The 18,298-nt window shown below is 47.3% G+C and overlaps 1 protein-coding gene across 1 annotated transcript; it reads left to right on the plus strand.

The window, feature by feature from the left end:
- Nucleotides 1-10,817: 10,817 nt before the first annotated feature.
- On the plus strand, nucleotides 10,818-14,561 carry LOC104509942 (vesicular, overexpressed in cancer, prosurvival protein 1-like; the record flags this gene model as incomplete). The annotated part of the gene is made up of 4 exons (XM_010152041.1): nucleotides 10,818-10,851; nucleotides 11,714-11,759; nucleotides 12,343-12,420; nucleotides 14,425-14,561. Coding segments are annotated over exons 1-4 (295 nt in total), but the record flags the coding sequence as incomplete, so codon positions are not given.
- Between the last annotated feature and the right edge of the window lie 3,737 nt (nucleotides 14,562-18,298).

Below are 18,298 nucleotides of genomic sequence, written 5' to 3' on the forward strand. Positions count from 1 at the left end.
CCCACCCCTTGGTGTTCGGCCCCCCAGCCAGTGTTTAACCCAGCCAAGAGTCCATCTGTCTAAGCCACGAGCCGCCAGCTTCTCTAGGAGATGCTGTGGGAGACCGTGCCAAAGGCTTTCCTACAGTCCAGGTGACAACACCCACAGCCTCCCCCTCACCCACCAGGCGGGTCACCCGCTCACAGGAGATCAGGTTGGTCAAGCAGGACCTGCCCTTCATGAACCCATGCCGGCCGGGCCTGATCCCCTGGTTGTCAATCTGCAATAGATCTGATGCACTCAGGGTTGCTTTCTAATTGGTTTCCTTTTGGTAACTTGTTTTCTTTGTGTGCTGACATGGAGTATTTTGTAGAAAAAGTAGTGTGTTTATTTTCCAGTCCATCAAAGAGGTTTCATTGGAATTGTACGCAGCTTTGACCACTGGAAGGAAGAAAGCTGTGAGAGGGGGTGATGGTGTTGGTTGGTTGTTGGCTGGTTTGGGAGATTTGTGTATTGACTGTGTCAGGTAGTAGTGTGTGTGTTTGTGGTAGTTACTGCAGCACCCTGTTGTCCGAGTCATGGCAGAAACATGTTGTAATTGCCAGTCTCCTGGCTAGTGTAAGTAAATGGAAAAAAGGAAGGAGCAAGGGGCAGGATGTGTGTGCTCAGTCATTATTGCGATGGTGACGAGTGTCACGTTAATGCTATTGTTGTTGTTGCAATTATGAGTTTATGTGGGGAGGAAGAAACACTAAGGATCTGAGTTTGGTAAAGCTCAGAGGATAGATAACGTGGAAGGGCGGGGAGAAGGGGTATTTGAGTACATAGGAGCCCAGTAGGCTTAAAGGGGGCATGCATCAAAATGATAGGAAGGTCATTGATTTCTGCAGTGCCCGGGGTTTCCTACTTTGTTACTCCTGCAATTTCAATTTCTGTTGTCTGGGATCCCTAGCTGCTTCCTGCCTGCGCTGTCTTTTCACACCTGTATGGTGAAGAGGCACAACACCAATCTCAGTGTCTTGGGGTGGAGTCCCATTGCTTTGGCACTTGTTTGACCCTTCTCTGAGTTAATTCAACTTGCTAATCCCACAGAAAGCTGTTCATTTTGGCACATTCAAGTGTTGAATCAGCTTGGTACAGTTTTTGGACAAACACTGGTGAAATGGGAGGGAGTATTCTGCATATTGTGGAGGAGGAGGCATGAATAGGATCTTCTCCATTAGCATATGGTTAGATGTTAAATCATCTAAAGGCTTAATATGTAACTTTATCCTGAAAGTGTCTCCTCTGTCCAAATCTAGATCTGGGATGTGCTGTAGTGAAACAGGTTTTATTTTATCTTACAATTTCTGGTGCAACAGTCCATATGAAGCAGATATATTTAGTCAAATGAGTTCGTAATAGATTCCCTTCCTTTCTATCGCTGGTTTTCTGACATAAGTTTTTTCTACCCCGTTAGCATATGTAGCCTGTCCTTTGGTCTTGAGACTATCTTTGGAGACTTACGAAACCCAGCGATGCAATCCTTTTTAATGATTTCCCTGCGACTTCAGTCCCATGCTGGCAATATGTCACGTCTCTCTTGGAGACACTTTGTGTTATAATGAAAAGGTTGGCTTGTCAGGTCAGAAATACCAAGTCCTGTGTGTCTACTCACTGATCTAGTGTGGTGTGCTTGGACCAAGGCATCCCTGGACTGGCCTTTCCAGGGTAGGATAGGCACGTCCTCCTAGAAGGTGGCTGCTTCTCTTTAAATTGCCCAGAGTAATAGAATTCTGAGGTGGACTGTCACATAAAATGGTTGTTTGCTTTTATCAGAAGTTTAAAGTCAAGATAGCTGAGTTAATCTTTCCTGTAAAGGCTCTGCTTCAGCCATCCGAAGACTGAGATAAGACTCTGTCTCCTAAGCGAGAGGAACACGGGATAAGAAATCAGTGTGCCAAAACAAGTATACTGGAAATTCAGCTAGACCGGTGCGTAAAACTTCCAGTGATATGACAGTTCTTTTGGAGCTTAAGGGTTTGGAGGTTTTTTTTTTTGTTTTTGATTCAATCTGTCTTCCAGAGTAATTATTTTAAAAAGAAAAACCTGGTAGAGAAGTTGCTCAAAGCTTTCTTTAAACTTGTTATGCTTTCTGTATGAACAGCTAGGGGAACAGTTGGAGGTCTGTGTTACAGAACTAATGATACATCTATCTGTCCAAATAGATAATGGTATTAGTACCTTCTAAAAAATTATTTTTCCAGTGGCCGTAATTGTTGTTGCCTCCATAAATCAGCATTAAGCGATAGTTAATTCAAACAGGTTTCCTCCAAATATGAAGCCATTTCTTAAGGCTAGACTGAGGATTTAATAAATTTTCAAACTTTTCTGCCTCTGCTGCATGAATAAGATACAGCTTATTTCAGACCAGAAGACATCATGGAAAGCTTGCCAGGAATTTGAGAGACATACATTGATCTTCTACTGTTGGTAGTGAATATTTCCAAGACTGCTTTTAACTAACTTCACTAACCAAACCAACCATTTCTCCATGTTCTAATTGCCTGAGTCACAAGATATTGTCAGTTAGTTCCTTTTTTTTCTGCTTCAGCAAAACGTTAATTTAGGTGGCCTGGAAAAATAAATATAAGGCAGAGAAAGGAATTAGTCATTGGAGTCTATTTCTTACCCTTTGAAAAGCGGGGAGCCACCTTATCCCTGACTTTGCTTAAAGAATTATATCGTACATCTCCTTGTGTGGATGCACAGAAAGCAATTTGGAATTAAAGCTGTCTCAACGGGCTTGACTCTGATCCTCTGCAAGGATCTTCATCCTACGCTCACTGAAATGAGCCAGCTCAGTCTTAATCTAGGTGTACCTGAAGAGCTGCTGGTTGGCAGAAGAGACGGTCAAGATGCTCTCTCACTTGGCAGTAATGTGAATAATGACGCAGTGAACGCATTAGATTGTGAAACCATCTCCTCTGTAAGCAGATGCCAGCAGCACTTGGGATACTCCAGTTGCTTTTTCCGCTTCAGAATGTGGAGTGAATGGTAGAGGGAAGGCTGCCTTACGTTCTGCTGGTGAGGAGCAGTTTGATTAGAACAACTGTGAATGTCTTCCCCATTGCAGGGTGAAGTATGTTCCTGACTACGACCAACCAATCCCATAGGTCTTTCCTGTTTGTTTTTCCTCCTGTTGTTAGCTACCATCGCATCGGAGCCTGTAATGAGGTGATGAATTCCAGATGCTAGAACCTGCGTTTTTCCTCTCATTTCCTGGCTCCACGGCACGTTTATAAAGCAGAGCAAATATTTTTGAGTATGAGTGGTAAGCGCTTGTGCACAGCTCTGGCTGATGTCCCTGGGTCAGTGATGTAGTCACCCACAGGGAGGGGTTGGGCTGGCTTAGAGGGAGAAGAGAGTTTGATGCTATCCGCTGTTGGGTTCACATTATTTCAGCTCATCCTTTTGGATTACTGTGTACTGAATCTTTTAATAATGTGCTCTTCTGAGGGAAGTAGTGAGGAAAAGAGAGTAGCTCTGATCAGAGAGTAACTTGGGTGGGCAGGGCTCTCAGGAGACCTCTAGTCCAACCTCCTGCTCAGAGCAGGGTCAGCAATGAGGTCAGACCAGATTGCCCAGGTTTTCAACCAGCCTTGGGAAAACTCTGAGGAAGAACATGGCACAACCTCTCTGGGCAACGTGCTCTGCTGCCTGTCAGTCCTCGTGGTGGCTAAGTTTTTCTACACGTTTCTACAAAGTTCTTCAAGTCAGAACCTCTTTTTGTTACATCCATTGTCTGTTGTCCTCCCACCCTGTGCCACTGGGAAGATCCTGGCCTCATCATCTTAGTAGCCTCCTGGGTACTGGCAGGCTGCTCTTTGGTCCCTCTGAAGCCATTTCTTCCCCAGGCTGAACAAGGCTTTTAGGTTCATATATTTTGGCTGTAGACGGTAGTTTGCTGCATACAGCAGACAGCTGCACGTGCACACTTTCATGTGGATTAAACCTGTGTAATTTTTCATTTAGGATTAGTCTAAGAACATCAATGTAAACCTAAAAAAGGAGTGTTTGTTAATAGTCTTCATGTTTAAAATGTGTTCCTGCCCTACCTGGGAACAGTTAATTCTTCTTCTTGTGAAAAACACTGATTGTATTCTGTGTGTGGTTGTTTTGTGATTTTTTTGAAATAAATTTCTTGTGCATTTCCACGCACTCCTCTTCCTTTGCAGGTTAGATTTTGCTGCATGTGTCACGCAGCTGTATTCATCTGGGTGTTGAATGGAAGCCCTTATGTGTGTGGTGGTCAGTCTACAGTAGCATTTTTGTGCATCATCAAGAACCTGCAAAACATGGGAGAGGAAAACAATAAAGAAGCGTTTTTCTCTCGCTGTCACTCGGATAGCTTGGAGAGCACTTCTTCCATCAACCTGTGTACAAGAGGCTGGGAACAGCCCACTCCCACCCCCCCAAGTCTAGACACGGGGCATGTTGCACGATGGGAGCTACTTTCTGTGCTCCACATCCTGTTATGTTTACTGCTTTTAATTAAGCCGGCTTTCCTGATGATACACTCCGCTTCCCCACCGCAATTACAGCTGCGTGAAGTGTCAGCAGGTGTGTGCTTAGGGCAGTAATCTCGCTGCTGAATTACTCTTCCGTTTGATCTGAAGCCGGCGTGGAGGAGGGAGAGGGGAGGCAGCGTTGATAGTTTTGCACGCTTCCGGGCGCCACGAGTGGCTGGCCACCGTACAGAAACGGTGACCTGGATTCGGGCCAGGGTCACCAACGTAGCAGCGAGCAGCCACAGGAAGGGCCTGTTTGCATATGTGGTTCAGTGCAGGAAGGTAAGCGCGCAGTTGGTGTCGTGAAGGAAGGCAGCAGTAATTATCAGACCATCTGCATATAAAGGCAACGGAACCCTACCGCCGTTGCTCAGTCCTCTGCAGCCTTAGTGAGGGTACAGCACGTCACAACCGGCATCGCTCGTTTGTGCCCTTCAGGGGGGCTGTACCTCGCTTCAAAAAGGGACTGGATTCCCATGGGTCTGTTGGGGTTGTAGTCCTGATGGCTGTCACCGCCCAGCGACTAGATGCCTGGCCACGCACTTGGGTTTGCTTCGATGGATCGGTTGTCCGATGCACAACCTGGGGAGAATTAGGCTACCAACCTACTCAGCTCTCTAGGGGTGAAGCCTGTGGAGGGGAGAGGGATTTAGTATCTCAGCCTTCACAGGCAAGGGAGCAGGTGACTGACCTAATTTGAGATTTGAAGCCCTGAACAATTTCAGAGTTGGAGGCTGACCAGGCGTAGGCAGTTTATTCTCAGAAAGGTGAGGAAAGAGGAAAAGGGGACAGTGTCTGTCTTCTAGGGGAGTGTTCCTCCGAAACCAGACTCTCCTCTGGCTAAGGTAGAGCAAAGAACCCAGTCCCAGTCCTTTCCAATAGCCACAGTTGTGGCTTAGCGTGAGGGAGCCTCAGTTTTTCCTGTTGGGACTGTTTGACTTAAAAGTCACCAGAGCATAAACTCTTCAATGTCCCAGGCAAGAACCCGAAGGCAAAGCTGGGAATCCGTTTCTTCTGACTTCCTGTCAGTGGGCCAGGAAGGCTTGTACCTGGTTTGAGCTCTAGTGAACACCATCAAGTAGCAGTTAACCCCAAAGTCATCTTGAAGCTGCTAACCTTTTCTGGACAGGGAGATCCTGCATTAAGATTTTGAAAGACTTGGTGGTACCTAACGGTTGGCCATTAGTACCTGTGCCCTCCTCCACATTTGATCATGCGGTGGCTTAGTGAAGGAAAAAAAAAAAAAACCAAAACCAGGTTTACTGTGCATTAGTATGTTAAATTCAGGCAGATGATAGCAAATTCGTGGACACCCATCGCCCCCTGCCAGCAGACTGCTTATCTCCCAAAGAAGGGAATCCATGCAAAAGGACTGCTCGCTCACTGGGAGCTGCTGGAGATGCAAATAGCTGATCCTCTGTTGAATAAGGGGCCCCATGATTAACTGCAAGTTCTTGTTCCTGTGGGTATGAGAGATTTACAATTCCACCTCCAGAAAATGAAAGCTCATTTACAGATTATCTATGGCTGACTTTTGCCAAAGCCTTAAGCTATGCTGTTTCTCCCTTGTGCAAGAGAAAGGCATACAGCCTATGTGGAAAAATGGCTATTTAAGTTACCGTATGCTGCCCCTGGACAAAGCCTAAACCACAGCAACTCTTGCTGGGTTCTGCCACAGGAGGAGCAAAGGTAGTTTCTAGATGGACGTGTGCTGGCCAGAAGGCCATGTGGTGAGAGTCACTGCCTTCACAGCAAGGAGAGTCCCTTTGTAGGGCAGCTTTCCTCTTGGGGTCTGAGAAGAGGGGGCTGGGGCAAGCCATTGAGTAGCAGAAGGCTTGTAGAAGGGTCAGTTTGATAGGAGCAGCTGAGCAGATACTTCTCACCCCATCAGAAGCCGGGGAGGATTTACCATATTCTGCTGAGTTCTTGCACAGAGATGGTGTTTATAGGCTCTTCACCTAAGGAATAATTGAGAAGTAACCCCTTTTTCAACTCTTGCCTGCTCTTGTTTTTCACATCTGTGTGAAGGACAGGAGCAAAGTATTTTATCGTCTTGTAGGAGATTTTAGTTGTGTCAAAGCAGACAGGAATCTCATTGGAGCAAATATTGTTTCTGTCTCTGTTGTTCCTACTCTGTAATAAAAAATGACCTGACAGCCCCTTTCCTCCTTTTTGCCTTACGTTTTCTTATGCAGTTACGGGCTGGGTGATTTACCAAGTACCTGGATAATGATCTTTCTAGTGCTCTCCTGGGTACTAGCAGCAGTGGTTTGCTTTCAAGTACAGATGTGAGGTCACGGCTGTGTTCATCTAGGAAGCAGTTAGAGTTGTTACATACATAGTTATATATTTGCCCAAATCAGGCGGATGCTTCACAAGGCACCGTTCCTGCATGAGCTGTGAGATCACCTTTGCCATGTATGAGAAGAGAAATGCCTTTGGGTGCTGAGAATCCGTGGCTGCAGGTAACTGTGGCGGAGTTGTGTCCCTGCTGACACGGCTGTGTTCATCTAGGAAGCAGTTAGAGTTGTTACATACATAGTTATATATTTGCCCAAATCAGGCGGATGCTTCACAAGGCACCGTTCCTGCATGAGCTGTGAGATCACCTTTGCCATGTATGAGAAGAGAAATGCCTTTGGGTGCTGAGAATCCGTGGCTGCAGGTAACTGTGGCGGAGTTGTGTCCCTGCTGAACATTAGATCCAAGGAGACACAACCAGCTCCAAGACCAAGGCTGGAAAGCAGATGCTGCCTCTCACCCCGCCCCACCAGCCAACGACCTTGTCTGCGCTACTGCTCCTCAAGCGTTTGAGTGAGCGACACTGGGGGGATGTGGCCCTTGAGTTGCGGCGTCTTCCTGGTGAGGGATTAAACCACTTTGGGACTCAGAAGGAGGTGGGACTCCTGTAGCAAGATGGATTCCTTGGGATAACCTCTCTACTGTGCTTTTAGCATTAAGGCCCTCCACGTCTCTGGTGGTTCTTGTGAGCATTTGTGGTTCTCCTTCTGATCTTTTGCTCATGTCAGTATTAGGACCACAGCTGGGGCTTCCATAGCTTCATCTGATGCTACTACTCATTCCCCCAAAAATATTTCTCCTCTGTTCTTAGTTTTGGTCTATCCCTGTATCCTACTTCCCACCTCTCTTTGGTTTTTCCCTCCTCATTTCAAAAACTGCCAGTGCTTTTTGCATTCCAATGAATCCTGTTTTGCTTCATAGATCTTAAACACGCATGCAGCAAGTACTTAACCTCTGAGTGGCATGCAGTGTTCTTTGGAATTAGTCAGGCTTGCCTTCAGGACGCTGGTTAGAAATCAAGCAGTTTACTGGATCTGGTGGTTGTGGGGGTTTTGTGCTTTTCCTTCACCCTCCCATCCTCTGTCTCTCTGTCTACAGTACGGTTCCTGCCACCACATGCTTTGCATTCGTCTTCCAACAGACATTGCTAACCAAACATCTTAAACCAGGTTTTGGCACGTATGATGCAAACAGTCTGGAGAGGAAACCTTAGAACGTTTCAAGAAAGAAAGCATTTCAAAGGGATGATGTTGATGGGGAATACCCACGTTGAGCGAGGGCCAGGACCGTTGTCAGACCACTGTGGCCATCTGATCTACTGAAGACTCTACCCTTGCTTTACCTCCTTAATTTTTCCACTTTTCAGCAAATGCCAATCAGGGAATTATTTTTATATGTGGTTCTTCACTGCGGCAGCTCTGCTAAGAAGGAGCTTGTTCAACTGTGTAGATGGAAAAGAGCCTCTGGACCGTTTCGCTGAGCAGTTGTTATCTGCAGAACACAGGCACATACGGGGTTTGGGTCACACCGTACACCCTCATGTGCAACTTTGCGCTTTGCTTGTCCGTTAAGGAAAAGCTCAGCGTTATGATTTTAAGTGCGAAGCCGTACAAAAAGCTTGTCCCTGGGATCTGACAGACAGTGTAGCTTTGATCTCTGACACAGCAGTTCCCTGGTGTGCTCGCCGTACAAGCTATCGCACATGCAGATGCATTCATTTCGCTCTGCTGAATTATGAATGAAAAGACGTGCCTTCGAGTCATGAATCGGGTTGCAGACAGTTTTCAGAAGAGAGACCGTACAGTTGGTGAAGTTGCACATTAGCAGAGCGGGTAATGGATCATGTCGTATCCTACGTAATGGGTTAAATTTTGATCAATGGAACAAGCATTGCCCTAGGGAAGTTCTCGGGATCATCGTTGATGTGTGAAAGAGGGAAGTTGGCTTTAGAAAAGTCTTTAGTAGGAGATCCCCATCCCTGGAAGTGTCCAAGGCCAGGCTGGATGAGGCTTGGAGCAACCTGGTCTAGTGGAAGGTGTCCCTGCCCATGGCAGGGGGGTTGGAACTGGATGGTCTTTAAGGTCCCTTCCAACCCAAACCATTCTGTGATTCTGTGGGGTGGGCTGGGTCCAGTTCAGATCGATAGTAAGGCTCATTCTTCTTCAGCTGGCACTGGGCACAACCAGTCCCTCTCCATAAAGCAGAGCCGAAGCAGGAGTGTAATTTAAAGAACACGCATACCAATCTAACAAGTATATGTGTGTGCTTCATTGTTTTTTCTTTTTATGAAGCAGGGTCTTAATTCTGCAGGGATTTGCTGCCGGGCAGTAAGAGATAGTACATCAGACTGATTATGCTTACGCCTGTACGTTACTCCATTAATAAACCGGTTTTGTTGTCGTCTTTTGCCTGCTCATAAATACGGCTTTGGCACGTAAGCTAATTTTCTTGTGATTGGGCTGGATGTTGTCAGAAGTCGTGTTGTGTTTCCATAGCGCGTTGAATGAAGAACCAGAGACCAGCCGAGCCGCTGCCGTACCCTGACGGCAAATGTGCCGTTGGTTCATCCCGTCCGTTTTTGGCGCTGCCGTCGAGGGGTGGGCAGTACAAACAGGAGGTGGTTACCACAGCACCATCACGGATTCCAGCGCCTGCGTACGCGTGTCTGTACTCACAGGCACACGGAATGAAGCTCCCGTTCGACTTTGTGGGTGAAAAGTGAGAGGGTTACTAGTGTCTGCTCTCAAAGGGATGTCTCTGAGTTGTGATGCTGGTTTAGCTTCACAGATCCACCCAGAAAACGCAGTGCTTAGCCTTGGATGAGTTGCCTCAGAAAGCTTGCTGGCTATTAGAAAACGGAGTTTCTCTAAACACAGCCGTGAGGAGAGACTCCTCCATCCTCTGCATCATCATTTTCAGCCATTTGGAAGTGCAATCATCTGTGTAGGGGACAAAATTTCCCTTTGATGGCCTGTTTGTTTGCCACTCAGTGGTCTCAGGAGCTTCATAAACATTCAGCAGTTGAGCCTTTCCGTCTTCCAGCGGGTAGTTTAGCCTCCTCTTGCAGGAAGAAAAGCTTAGCCACTGAGTCTTTAAAGACGGTGCTGACTTGTAGCCTAGACAATGTAGAGATTAAAAACAAAAAGTGAACCGAGGTGCTATATTCCTTGTACAGATGCTGTTTTAATTTGGTCGTTCGAAGGACCGTAGTTACGTATTTTAAAATAGCTTTTTCCCATCTCTTCTGCCTGTGGAGGAAACATGCAAAATAAGCGAGGTAAGGATGGGTACGGGGGAGGCGTATGTGCAGCCTCCGTGGGCTCTCTGTTTTAGTTAAACTTTTTCATACACGTTAATGTCTTGGGGCTCACTCTGAGAAATGGCTTTGGGGCCAGAGGATGGACTGGCACATCCGCTCCCGGTCCTGCTTCTGGTCAGTGTAGGTCTCTGGGCCGACAGAGGTGGAGATAAAGCCTGCTCACATCCCTAAAATCCTTCTTTTTTTTTTTTTTTTGGCTTAATTGCCTCAAGAAGGGCTCTTTGGGATTTATGGGCTCTGTTGCCTTTCTGCTTTTCTGGCCCAACAAAGCCCTTTTTGTGCAGCATCAGTGAAAGGGGCAAGCGCCCCTCAATGTGGGTGAGGCGCTCTGACCAGAAACGTGTTGAAGAGCAAAAGGGGTACCATGACCATGGGTTTAACAGAAGGCAGTGGCTTCTGTTAAAGGGGCCTGATCCTGTCCCTGAATTTAACATAAGTCTTGGAAGCTCCTGTGAGGTCGATCCACTTGGGGAGCATGGAGGAATGGTGAATTTCTTGGCATGGGATGGGACTGAAGTTAATGATGACTTGCCAAGGCTTGTTAGCAGTTCTGTGAGGTCTGGTAGCTTGGAGTCAAAGCCAGTGTTAGGCAAGCTTTAAAGAAGAAAGGTTGGAGATGGGTCACTTGGAGGTTCAGGGGTGGCAAAGTGGGTGTTTTCTCTTTTGGCATGAGGAACTTACGCTGCTTGAGCCTCAAATTGGGTGCCTGCATGTATTAGCATTGTGCTGATCATGTCAGATCCTCTGGCTTGCTTAAATAAATCCTGCCTTCTTGTCATCAGAAGAGTGTGTAACTGTTTTCACTTGCAAAACAGCTCATCATGTATCCATAGAGCATCCTCCTCTGGCTCTAGTTAGAGGCTGAAGCCTATGTGACTTGACCTATTTTGTGAGTGAAGACTTGTTAATTGAGCGTGTAAATGTGTAATTGTCTGTACAGTTGTCCAGTTGGTGGGAGCACAAGTCATGCAGTTGGGCAAATTTTCCAACACTGGATGCTTCATTCAATATGTATCTTGAGCATACAGATGTGAACACCTTCAAAATATCGGTCTGGTTGTGGTAACCTCCTTTCTTTGGGTATGTGGATGTGCTAATCTGAATGTTTTCATCTGAGTCTCCCACATACCGTAGCTTCTGTGTTAATTCTGTCCTTTTTCCTATTAAATATGTTTCGTTGGTGTGGGAAATGGCAGTTTCCATAGAAATTGTCCAGAGGTTGCTGTTAAGGTGTGTGCTGGCTTTTAGTGAAGTGGCACCTTGTGCTTACAGTGGTTGGTGCCATACTACCTTTATAGAATCATAGAATCACAGAACAGTTTGGGTTGGAAGGGACCTCAAACACCACCCAGTTCCAACTCCCCTGCCATGGGCAGGGACACCTTCCACTAGACCAGGTTGCTCCAAGCCTCATCCAGCCTGGCCTTGAAGACATCCAGGTCTATCTATCTATCTATCTATCTATCTATTTAAAACGGTTCTATCCCATATGAAATATTAATTTGAACTGTGGGTTGGGCTTTCTTAGGGGAAAGCCTACTTAAATAATGGAAGTTGTTGGCAGTTGCTATCCAGTGCAAGTTCTCAGAAGAAAAAGTGACATTAAATTTGCAAGTAACGGTACGCGTGAAGTTGTCTCTGCACTCGGTGGTTTCTCTATTTGGAAGCTGCTCATTTGCAAAGAATGAGTGATCTGGGAGTTTTGACCTTGCAATTCTTGTCGGTTGCAGTGAATAAAACCCCAGATGGCTCCTATTTGAGGTCTGCAGTGAAAGAAAATACAGTAATACTGCTTTTCTTTATAACGTGTCCTATATGGAACTGAACACTACATTCAGTCTTTTTGAGGTGGCTTTAAAAGAAGTGTACAGGAAGGGATTTTCAGTACCATGCCAAAAGTTCCTGAGTAGTGACAGAGCTGTGCCACTGGTGTGTACATGTGATTGACAGCTTTATCCAGACCCAGGGTATTTGTTCCTATTCGCAGACCCAGGGAAAGGCCCTTTGGAGATCATGTAGAGGCCTGTCCAACCCGGCCATGAACACTTCCAGAAGGGTTGGCCTCCCAGGCTCATGGCGATGTCGGAAATAACGCCTTGGGCAGGGATGCAAACAGCGCCGGAGCTGGGGGTGTTGTTTTGATCCCAGGGATGACCGCTTCCCTAACACCCTTTTCTCTTTGTTTCTCTGCAGATGTCGCTCCTATGAGGATTGCTGTGGTTCAAGATGCTGTGTAAGGGCTCTGTCTATCCAGCGACTATGGTATTTTTGGTAGGTCAGGGCATCTGGGAATTTTATGTTTATCCTGCTCTTGTCTTGTTTGTAGGACTTAAATCCGGGTATTGCCAGCCCTACTATTTTTACTACAGTAGGTACAAGTTTGCAGTAATGTATATATGTATATATAGATGCAAGGACCCTTGTGTTTTGCCTATAAAACTTTCCTGATGTAGTGGGAAAACACTGAAAAAGGAGGATACTTGTGTCAGGTTGAACTTTCCTGCTTCTGCATCCTGCTGGTGGGTACAGGTCCCGCTTTTATTCAAAAATTGCTGAATTCCTTACGCCTGTCCCGGCTACTACAGAGCAGCAGCAGTTGGTTTTGTTGGGCACTCAGTTTTAAGAGAGCACTGTGTAAGGAGGACTGTGCACTTAGGCAGGGTTTAAGCTGTTCTTGCCAGCTGAATCGAGGCTTCAGCTAAAAAGGTACGTTGATGGCTGTGAGGATTTCACTGGAGACGACAGCAAGGGAAAAGAAGGCAGGAAGATTTGAGCTTGTGAAACCAGCGGCTCAGTAATCTGGATAAAGCTTAAACTAATCACTGTTATATGCATAATGAAAAAATAAGGTAAATTCGTTTTGGAGAGGAATTTAAGAAAGCACCTGAATAAAACCTTCTCATTACAGTAGAGAGAAAGGAAAAGCTCTCCTAGAAAACCTGATTTAAGGCATTTTTATGTACAATTTGAAGACTGCTTAAAAAAAAAAGCCTTCAAAATTGAATTGAATAAACACTGAAAAACAGAAGCCTGATATGTACTGTAATACAGAGATTTCCCAAAGCTGACTGTGGGATTTCAGTGTAAAATCCTTACTGATATAACCAAAGAGCTCTGCATCTCAATCCCTGGGGTGACGTCGTAAATCTCTGGTTTTCTGTTCAGAACAAATCCTTTGCAGGAACGCTGCCAAAAGGGAATGTATTCATATTGGCTCGGGGAAACAGGCCCTCCTCCTGCTCTCGTTTCCACCGCAGTCGCAAGAACAGAATTTGACCCTTTGCATGAAACACCTCTTGCTGCTGGGCTGTCACACTCTGCCTCTCGGGCACCTGGGAACGCTCCAGAGGAGATGAGCGTGGTGTGTAGGCTTGCCTCCGGCCAACGCTGGTGGCCTCAGGCCAACTTCCATCCCTTCCAAAAAAGCACAGTTGTCACTGTCTTCCAGTAAAGGGCCCGGAGATGAGGTAGCAGTTACAGAACCACTTGGGTTTACGGGAACTGGCATCATCGTGTCTGACAACTAATCAAGGAGAAGCAGTGAAGGCCACTGTCAGAAGAACAACATCTTCTGATGTGCCCTGGCCTGTTCCCACAGCACCAGGGCAAAGGAGTGATGAGGATGGTTAGTCAGGTCGGAAAGGGAGCTGAGAGGAGAACAACTGCAGCAAAATGATGTCCTTTTCCTTGAGAATGTACGTCCCGTCTAGGAAGCACAGGGCAAAGCTTGTCATCTGCAGTGCTGAATGCTTCCACCTTCTGGCTTGAGCTTAAATGCCAGCTGCCGCATTTCCCATGGGAGACACAATGACAGTGTTGACTAATTCAGGGACGTCTAAGAATCTTCTTTTAAGGGCAACTGCAGAATAGTATTCCCTTTTGTCCCCCCCAAACCTCCTGGCCAGCCTTGATGCTCTAAGTGCCAGGCTTGTGCCCAAGGTACGCAGTTTAAAACTGTTCCGACCTGGAATTTCGGTGCAGCATCCTGGTAGCAAAGGTCAGGTCCGAACCTGAACGTTCCAAAAGGCTTTTCAGTTTCAGATTTGTACTTTACGTGCCAGAAAACATCGGACAAAAGTACTATTTGCTGAAGATGTCCACGCTACCTCCCCGTGAGTGCTGTCTGAAATGACAGACCTGCTCTCAAGAGACCCCGATAAAAGCCGCGGGCTGATGCTTGCCAGATGGTACCCTGGTTTCTCTCAACGAACAGTCCAGGTTTGAGGGCTGCCTGAAATGCGGGTGGGTTTTGACCTCCCTCTTCTCCTTTCCCAGGTTCCTTTTGATGATGGGAGTTTTGTTCTGTTGCGGAGCTGGTTTCTTCATCCGAAGGCGGATGTACCCTCCTCCACTAGTAGAAGAACCTACTTTTAATGTGTCTTACACCAGACAACCAGTCAACACTGCATCAGGTCAGAGACTGCTCGTTACACTAACCTCCTACATTTTCCAAGGCATTTAAAAAGGGTGGGTTTGGGGGTTTTGTTGGGTTGGGTTTTGGAAACTCTGGGATTTGGGCAAGGGATTACACTGCAGTAGGTGATGCCGCAAAGTGATCCTTCTCCCCTTGTGAGTCTAATTGCCGTCCCTCTGGTCGGCAACGGCTGTGACCATCAGGAGGTTCTACCTAATGATGGCTCCTCTGGCAAGACTCCTTCCTAAGTTGGTTATTTTTTCCCCCTCTGGACGTTAGATAGCCCCAGTTGGGAGAATCCTGCAAAATAAGGCTCCCCTCGAAGCAGATGATGTTTGTGCCTTCAGGGAGCATTTTGAATGCAGCTGGTGGAAGACCCTCTACGGTGCTGAGATTTTATCTGAGTGCACACTCGGGTGCCTGCTTTCTGCCTGCCTCAGCAAGGCCAAACTGAGACATTTTTAGCCCCTCTCCAGATTGCATAAGCCAGCGCTCACTTGTGTCAGCAGAAGTACAACACCCGCAGGCACGCTTGGTCCTCCCGGGCCATCCTTTTACTGCGTGTTGTACGAGAGAGCTGAAGCCAGAGGGGAATTATAACTTCCGACACCTCTTTCTGGAATTGGCTATTTGTTTTTGTTTCATCCTGGCTTGGAAGTGGAAATACAGCTGGGTAGTTTGTAACGAGAAGGAAGATTCGCTCTGAAAATCGGGTGCCTCCAACCTCTCTGTGGAAACCCATCTTCTGAACCGTTACCTCCTGCGCAGCGCTGTGGCTGCGTGACGACGGTCTCCGTGGAGAAGTGTCCCAGAGCCCTTCCAGCTAGCCGTGCCTCCAGGCGTTGTGCAGAGATGGAGATGCAGCGTCTGGGCTCTCCCCGCTGTCCTGCTGGCGCTTGCACCCCCGCGTGCCTCCTGCCGACTTTGGAAATGCTCTTTCTTACGTCCCACTCCACCCCACCCCAGCTCTAAATGATTAAAAAGATGTTACAGGCACAAACTGACACTTTATTCACCCTCTTTTTGTTTAAATCCTAAGAGGGTTTGGGTTTTTTTTAGGGCTTCCATCCTGTGTCTGTTTTGCTGCCTGACCGAACAGGCATTTCCACAGAGAGCATTTATTTTTCAGCAGCAGAGGGTTGGGAGGGAGCCAAACGAACTAAACTAATATTTTTAAGCGTGAAAAATAACCTCAAGATGATGTGAGCAGGGAGTGTCTTTGGCTGAATTGGCAAATACCGGATTTAATTTTAGAGCATGGGGTTGGGTTTTTTTTCACAATGCTTTGTGGAACACAGGTTGTGGGTAAATATAAAATGAGCACAAGCCCTTTGATAACCTGCTTATGCCACCTGCTTCCAGATTGGTTTTACTGTTACTTAAAAGCTCTGGGCTCTGCTCTCCTGAGACCCCACCTGGAGTGCTGCGTCCAGCTGTGGAGCCCTCAACATCAGAAGGATATTGACCACTTGGAGCGAGTCCAGAGGAGGCCACGAAGATGCTCAGAGGGCTGGAGCCCCTCTGCTATGGGGACAGGCTGAGAGAGTTGGGCTTGTTCAGCCTGGAGAAGAGAAGGCTCCGGGGAGACCTTATAGCACCTTCCAGTGCCTGAAGGGGCTACAAGGAAGCTGGGGGGGACTTTTTACAAGGGCCTGTAGTGACAGGACAAGGGGTAACGGGTTTAAATTGAAAGTGGGGAGGTTTAGATTGGATATCAGGAAGAAATTCTTCCTAGGAAGGGTGGGGAGGCACTGGAACAGGTTGCCCAGAGATGTTGTAGATGCCCCATCCCTGGAAGTGTTCAAGGCCAGGCTGGATGAGGCTTGGAGCAACCTGGTCTAGTGGAAGGTGTCCCTGCCCATGGCAGGGGGGTTGGAACTGGATGGTCTTTAAGGTCCCTTCCAACCCAAACCATCCTGTGATTCTAACACCACTGGGTTTGGCTTATTATTTTTACTTTTTACTATTCTAGGAATATTCACCAGCAAAAAGCAATGGGAATTACTAGTCAATCAAGTTCTCATTTTCTGCTAGCTCCTCTCCCAGATTTGGTAGCAGTAGCCTGTTCACTGTTGAGGTGGAGCCCTTAAAACGTGGCTCCTTGCCCATCTCCTTCCTTCCCTGCAGAGGTAACGGCAGCATCTTCTGCCGTCCCAGCAGCAGCCTGGAAGTGGGAGTGCTTTATCGGTGGGCCTGACTGGGAGAATGGATTGAGCACCTCGCCTAGGAGCAACAGTTTGCAGACCTGGTGGTATCGTGGCCCGCGTAGCCCCAACCTGGCAGCTCAGGTGCTAGAAAAGGTCAAGTCACTGCGTAGACACTTAACAAATTCTGAGCTGATCCCACAGGGAGGTTCACATGCAGGTGTTGTTTTCTGCAGGGTGTAATGAACGGGAAAAATAGCTCAAAAGGTTGGTGTGCACACTTGCTCCCCCACCCAAACTCAGTAGCAGTACACGGAGGTTTTAATGAAAACAGTCATTTTCCCTAGAGAGCAAGCTGCAGTGGGCTACCTCTACCCCCATGTTGGAAATGGCAGAAGTGCGGAGCGGGGCAGGATTTAACTGTAAGAGAGAGGCTACGGAAGAGGGTATTAGCCCAGAGTTCGGAGAGGTAGGACCCAGCTCCTGTTCCCAACCTGGATCTCCTGCAGCCGCATGCTGATGCTACACCCGGAAGCAGAACAAAGGCCAAGGAGGAGAGGCAAAAGGAAAAATTAACTGTGGTGGTGTGTTAATTATTGTGTTAAGAAGGAAATAGCTGCCTTCCCGACATGCTTTCCATCACCTTTGCTCCCGAGTGTCCAAACACAGCTCCCTAGGCAGACACAGTTTGCATCCCTCGTGCCTGATGGCTCAACCCATCTGATTTAATGTCGTAAGGACGGATTTTTGGGTTTGGTGTGTAGCTCCTTCCTGAAGGCTTGAAGTACTAAAGGGTGCTTAAAGCTTCCAGAAGCCGCCTTCTGTGGCGGTAGTCTTAGTGTCACTAAGTCATGGAAAGGAATGATGGAGGGGAAGATCCCTCAGAGGCTGTGTCGTCATAGGAAAAACACGACAGCACCCAAAGAAGAAAACCTGTTGCTTGGCTGGAACTCTTTTTTTCCCCTCAGTCCATCTTTTTTCTCCTCTATTTCAGTAACTAATTTACATCTTGAGACAGAGACAGCCTTTGACTTTAATTGCTGGAATTGCATCTTCCACCACCCGCTGTGATCTCTGAGGAGGGTTACAGCCACCTGTGCTACTCCTCCTGGCAGCGTCCCTGTTACTCCATGTGTCATGGCTAAGGAATTTTGCGTTCGATCCTACGTTTCCTTTCCTCGTCCCTGCAGGCTCCAAAGTCACTTCCTAACTTTAACGGGTGTGAAGCAACCTCGTCCCCTTGTGTTAGCCAGGCATAACTGGCTTGGGGTTTTGTTGCATATGTGTTTGGTCCGTAGCCGTGTCGTGCCTAGAAGGGAAATTACCCGTTGGAGGTGCCCTCTGACTTACAGGTGGATCCCGTACACCACAGGATGATCTGGGAAGTGCTTTCCTAAGACTGGACAGCTGGGTCAGGGCTGCCCTGGAAACCCATTTGTCCATCTGGGATCTCGTGCCTCTCCTCTGCAGGCACAGCAGCTTTTCTGTCCCAGGAACTGAGCAGGGCCTGCTCTTTTCCCTTTCGGAATGGTGGCTGTGTGGGGCAGTGGTGGCCTTTGTTTCACTAAAATAGAATCATAGAGTCATAGAA

Source organism: Eurypyga helias, unplaced genomic scaffold, assembly GCF_000690775.1.
Source record: "Eurypyga helias isolate BGI_N326 unplaced genomic scaffold, ASM69077v1 scaffold39205, whole genome shotgun sequence".
NCBI classification, from domain to species: domain Eukaryota; kingdom Metazoa; phylum Chordata; class Aves; order Eurypygiformes; family Eurypygidae; genus Eurypyga; species Eurypyga helias.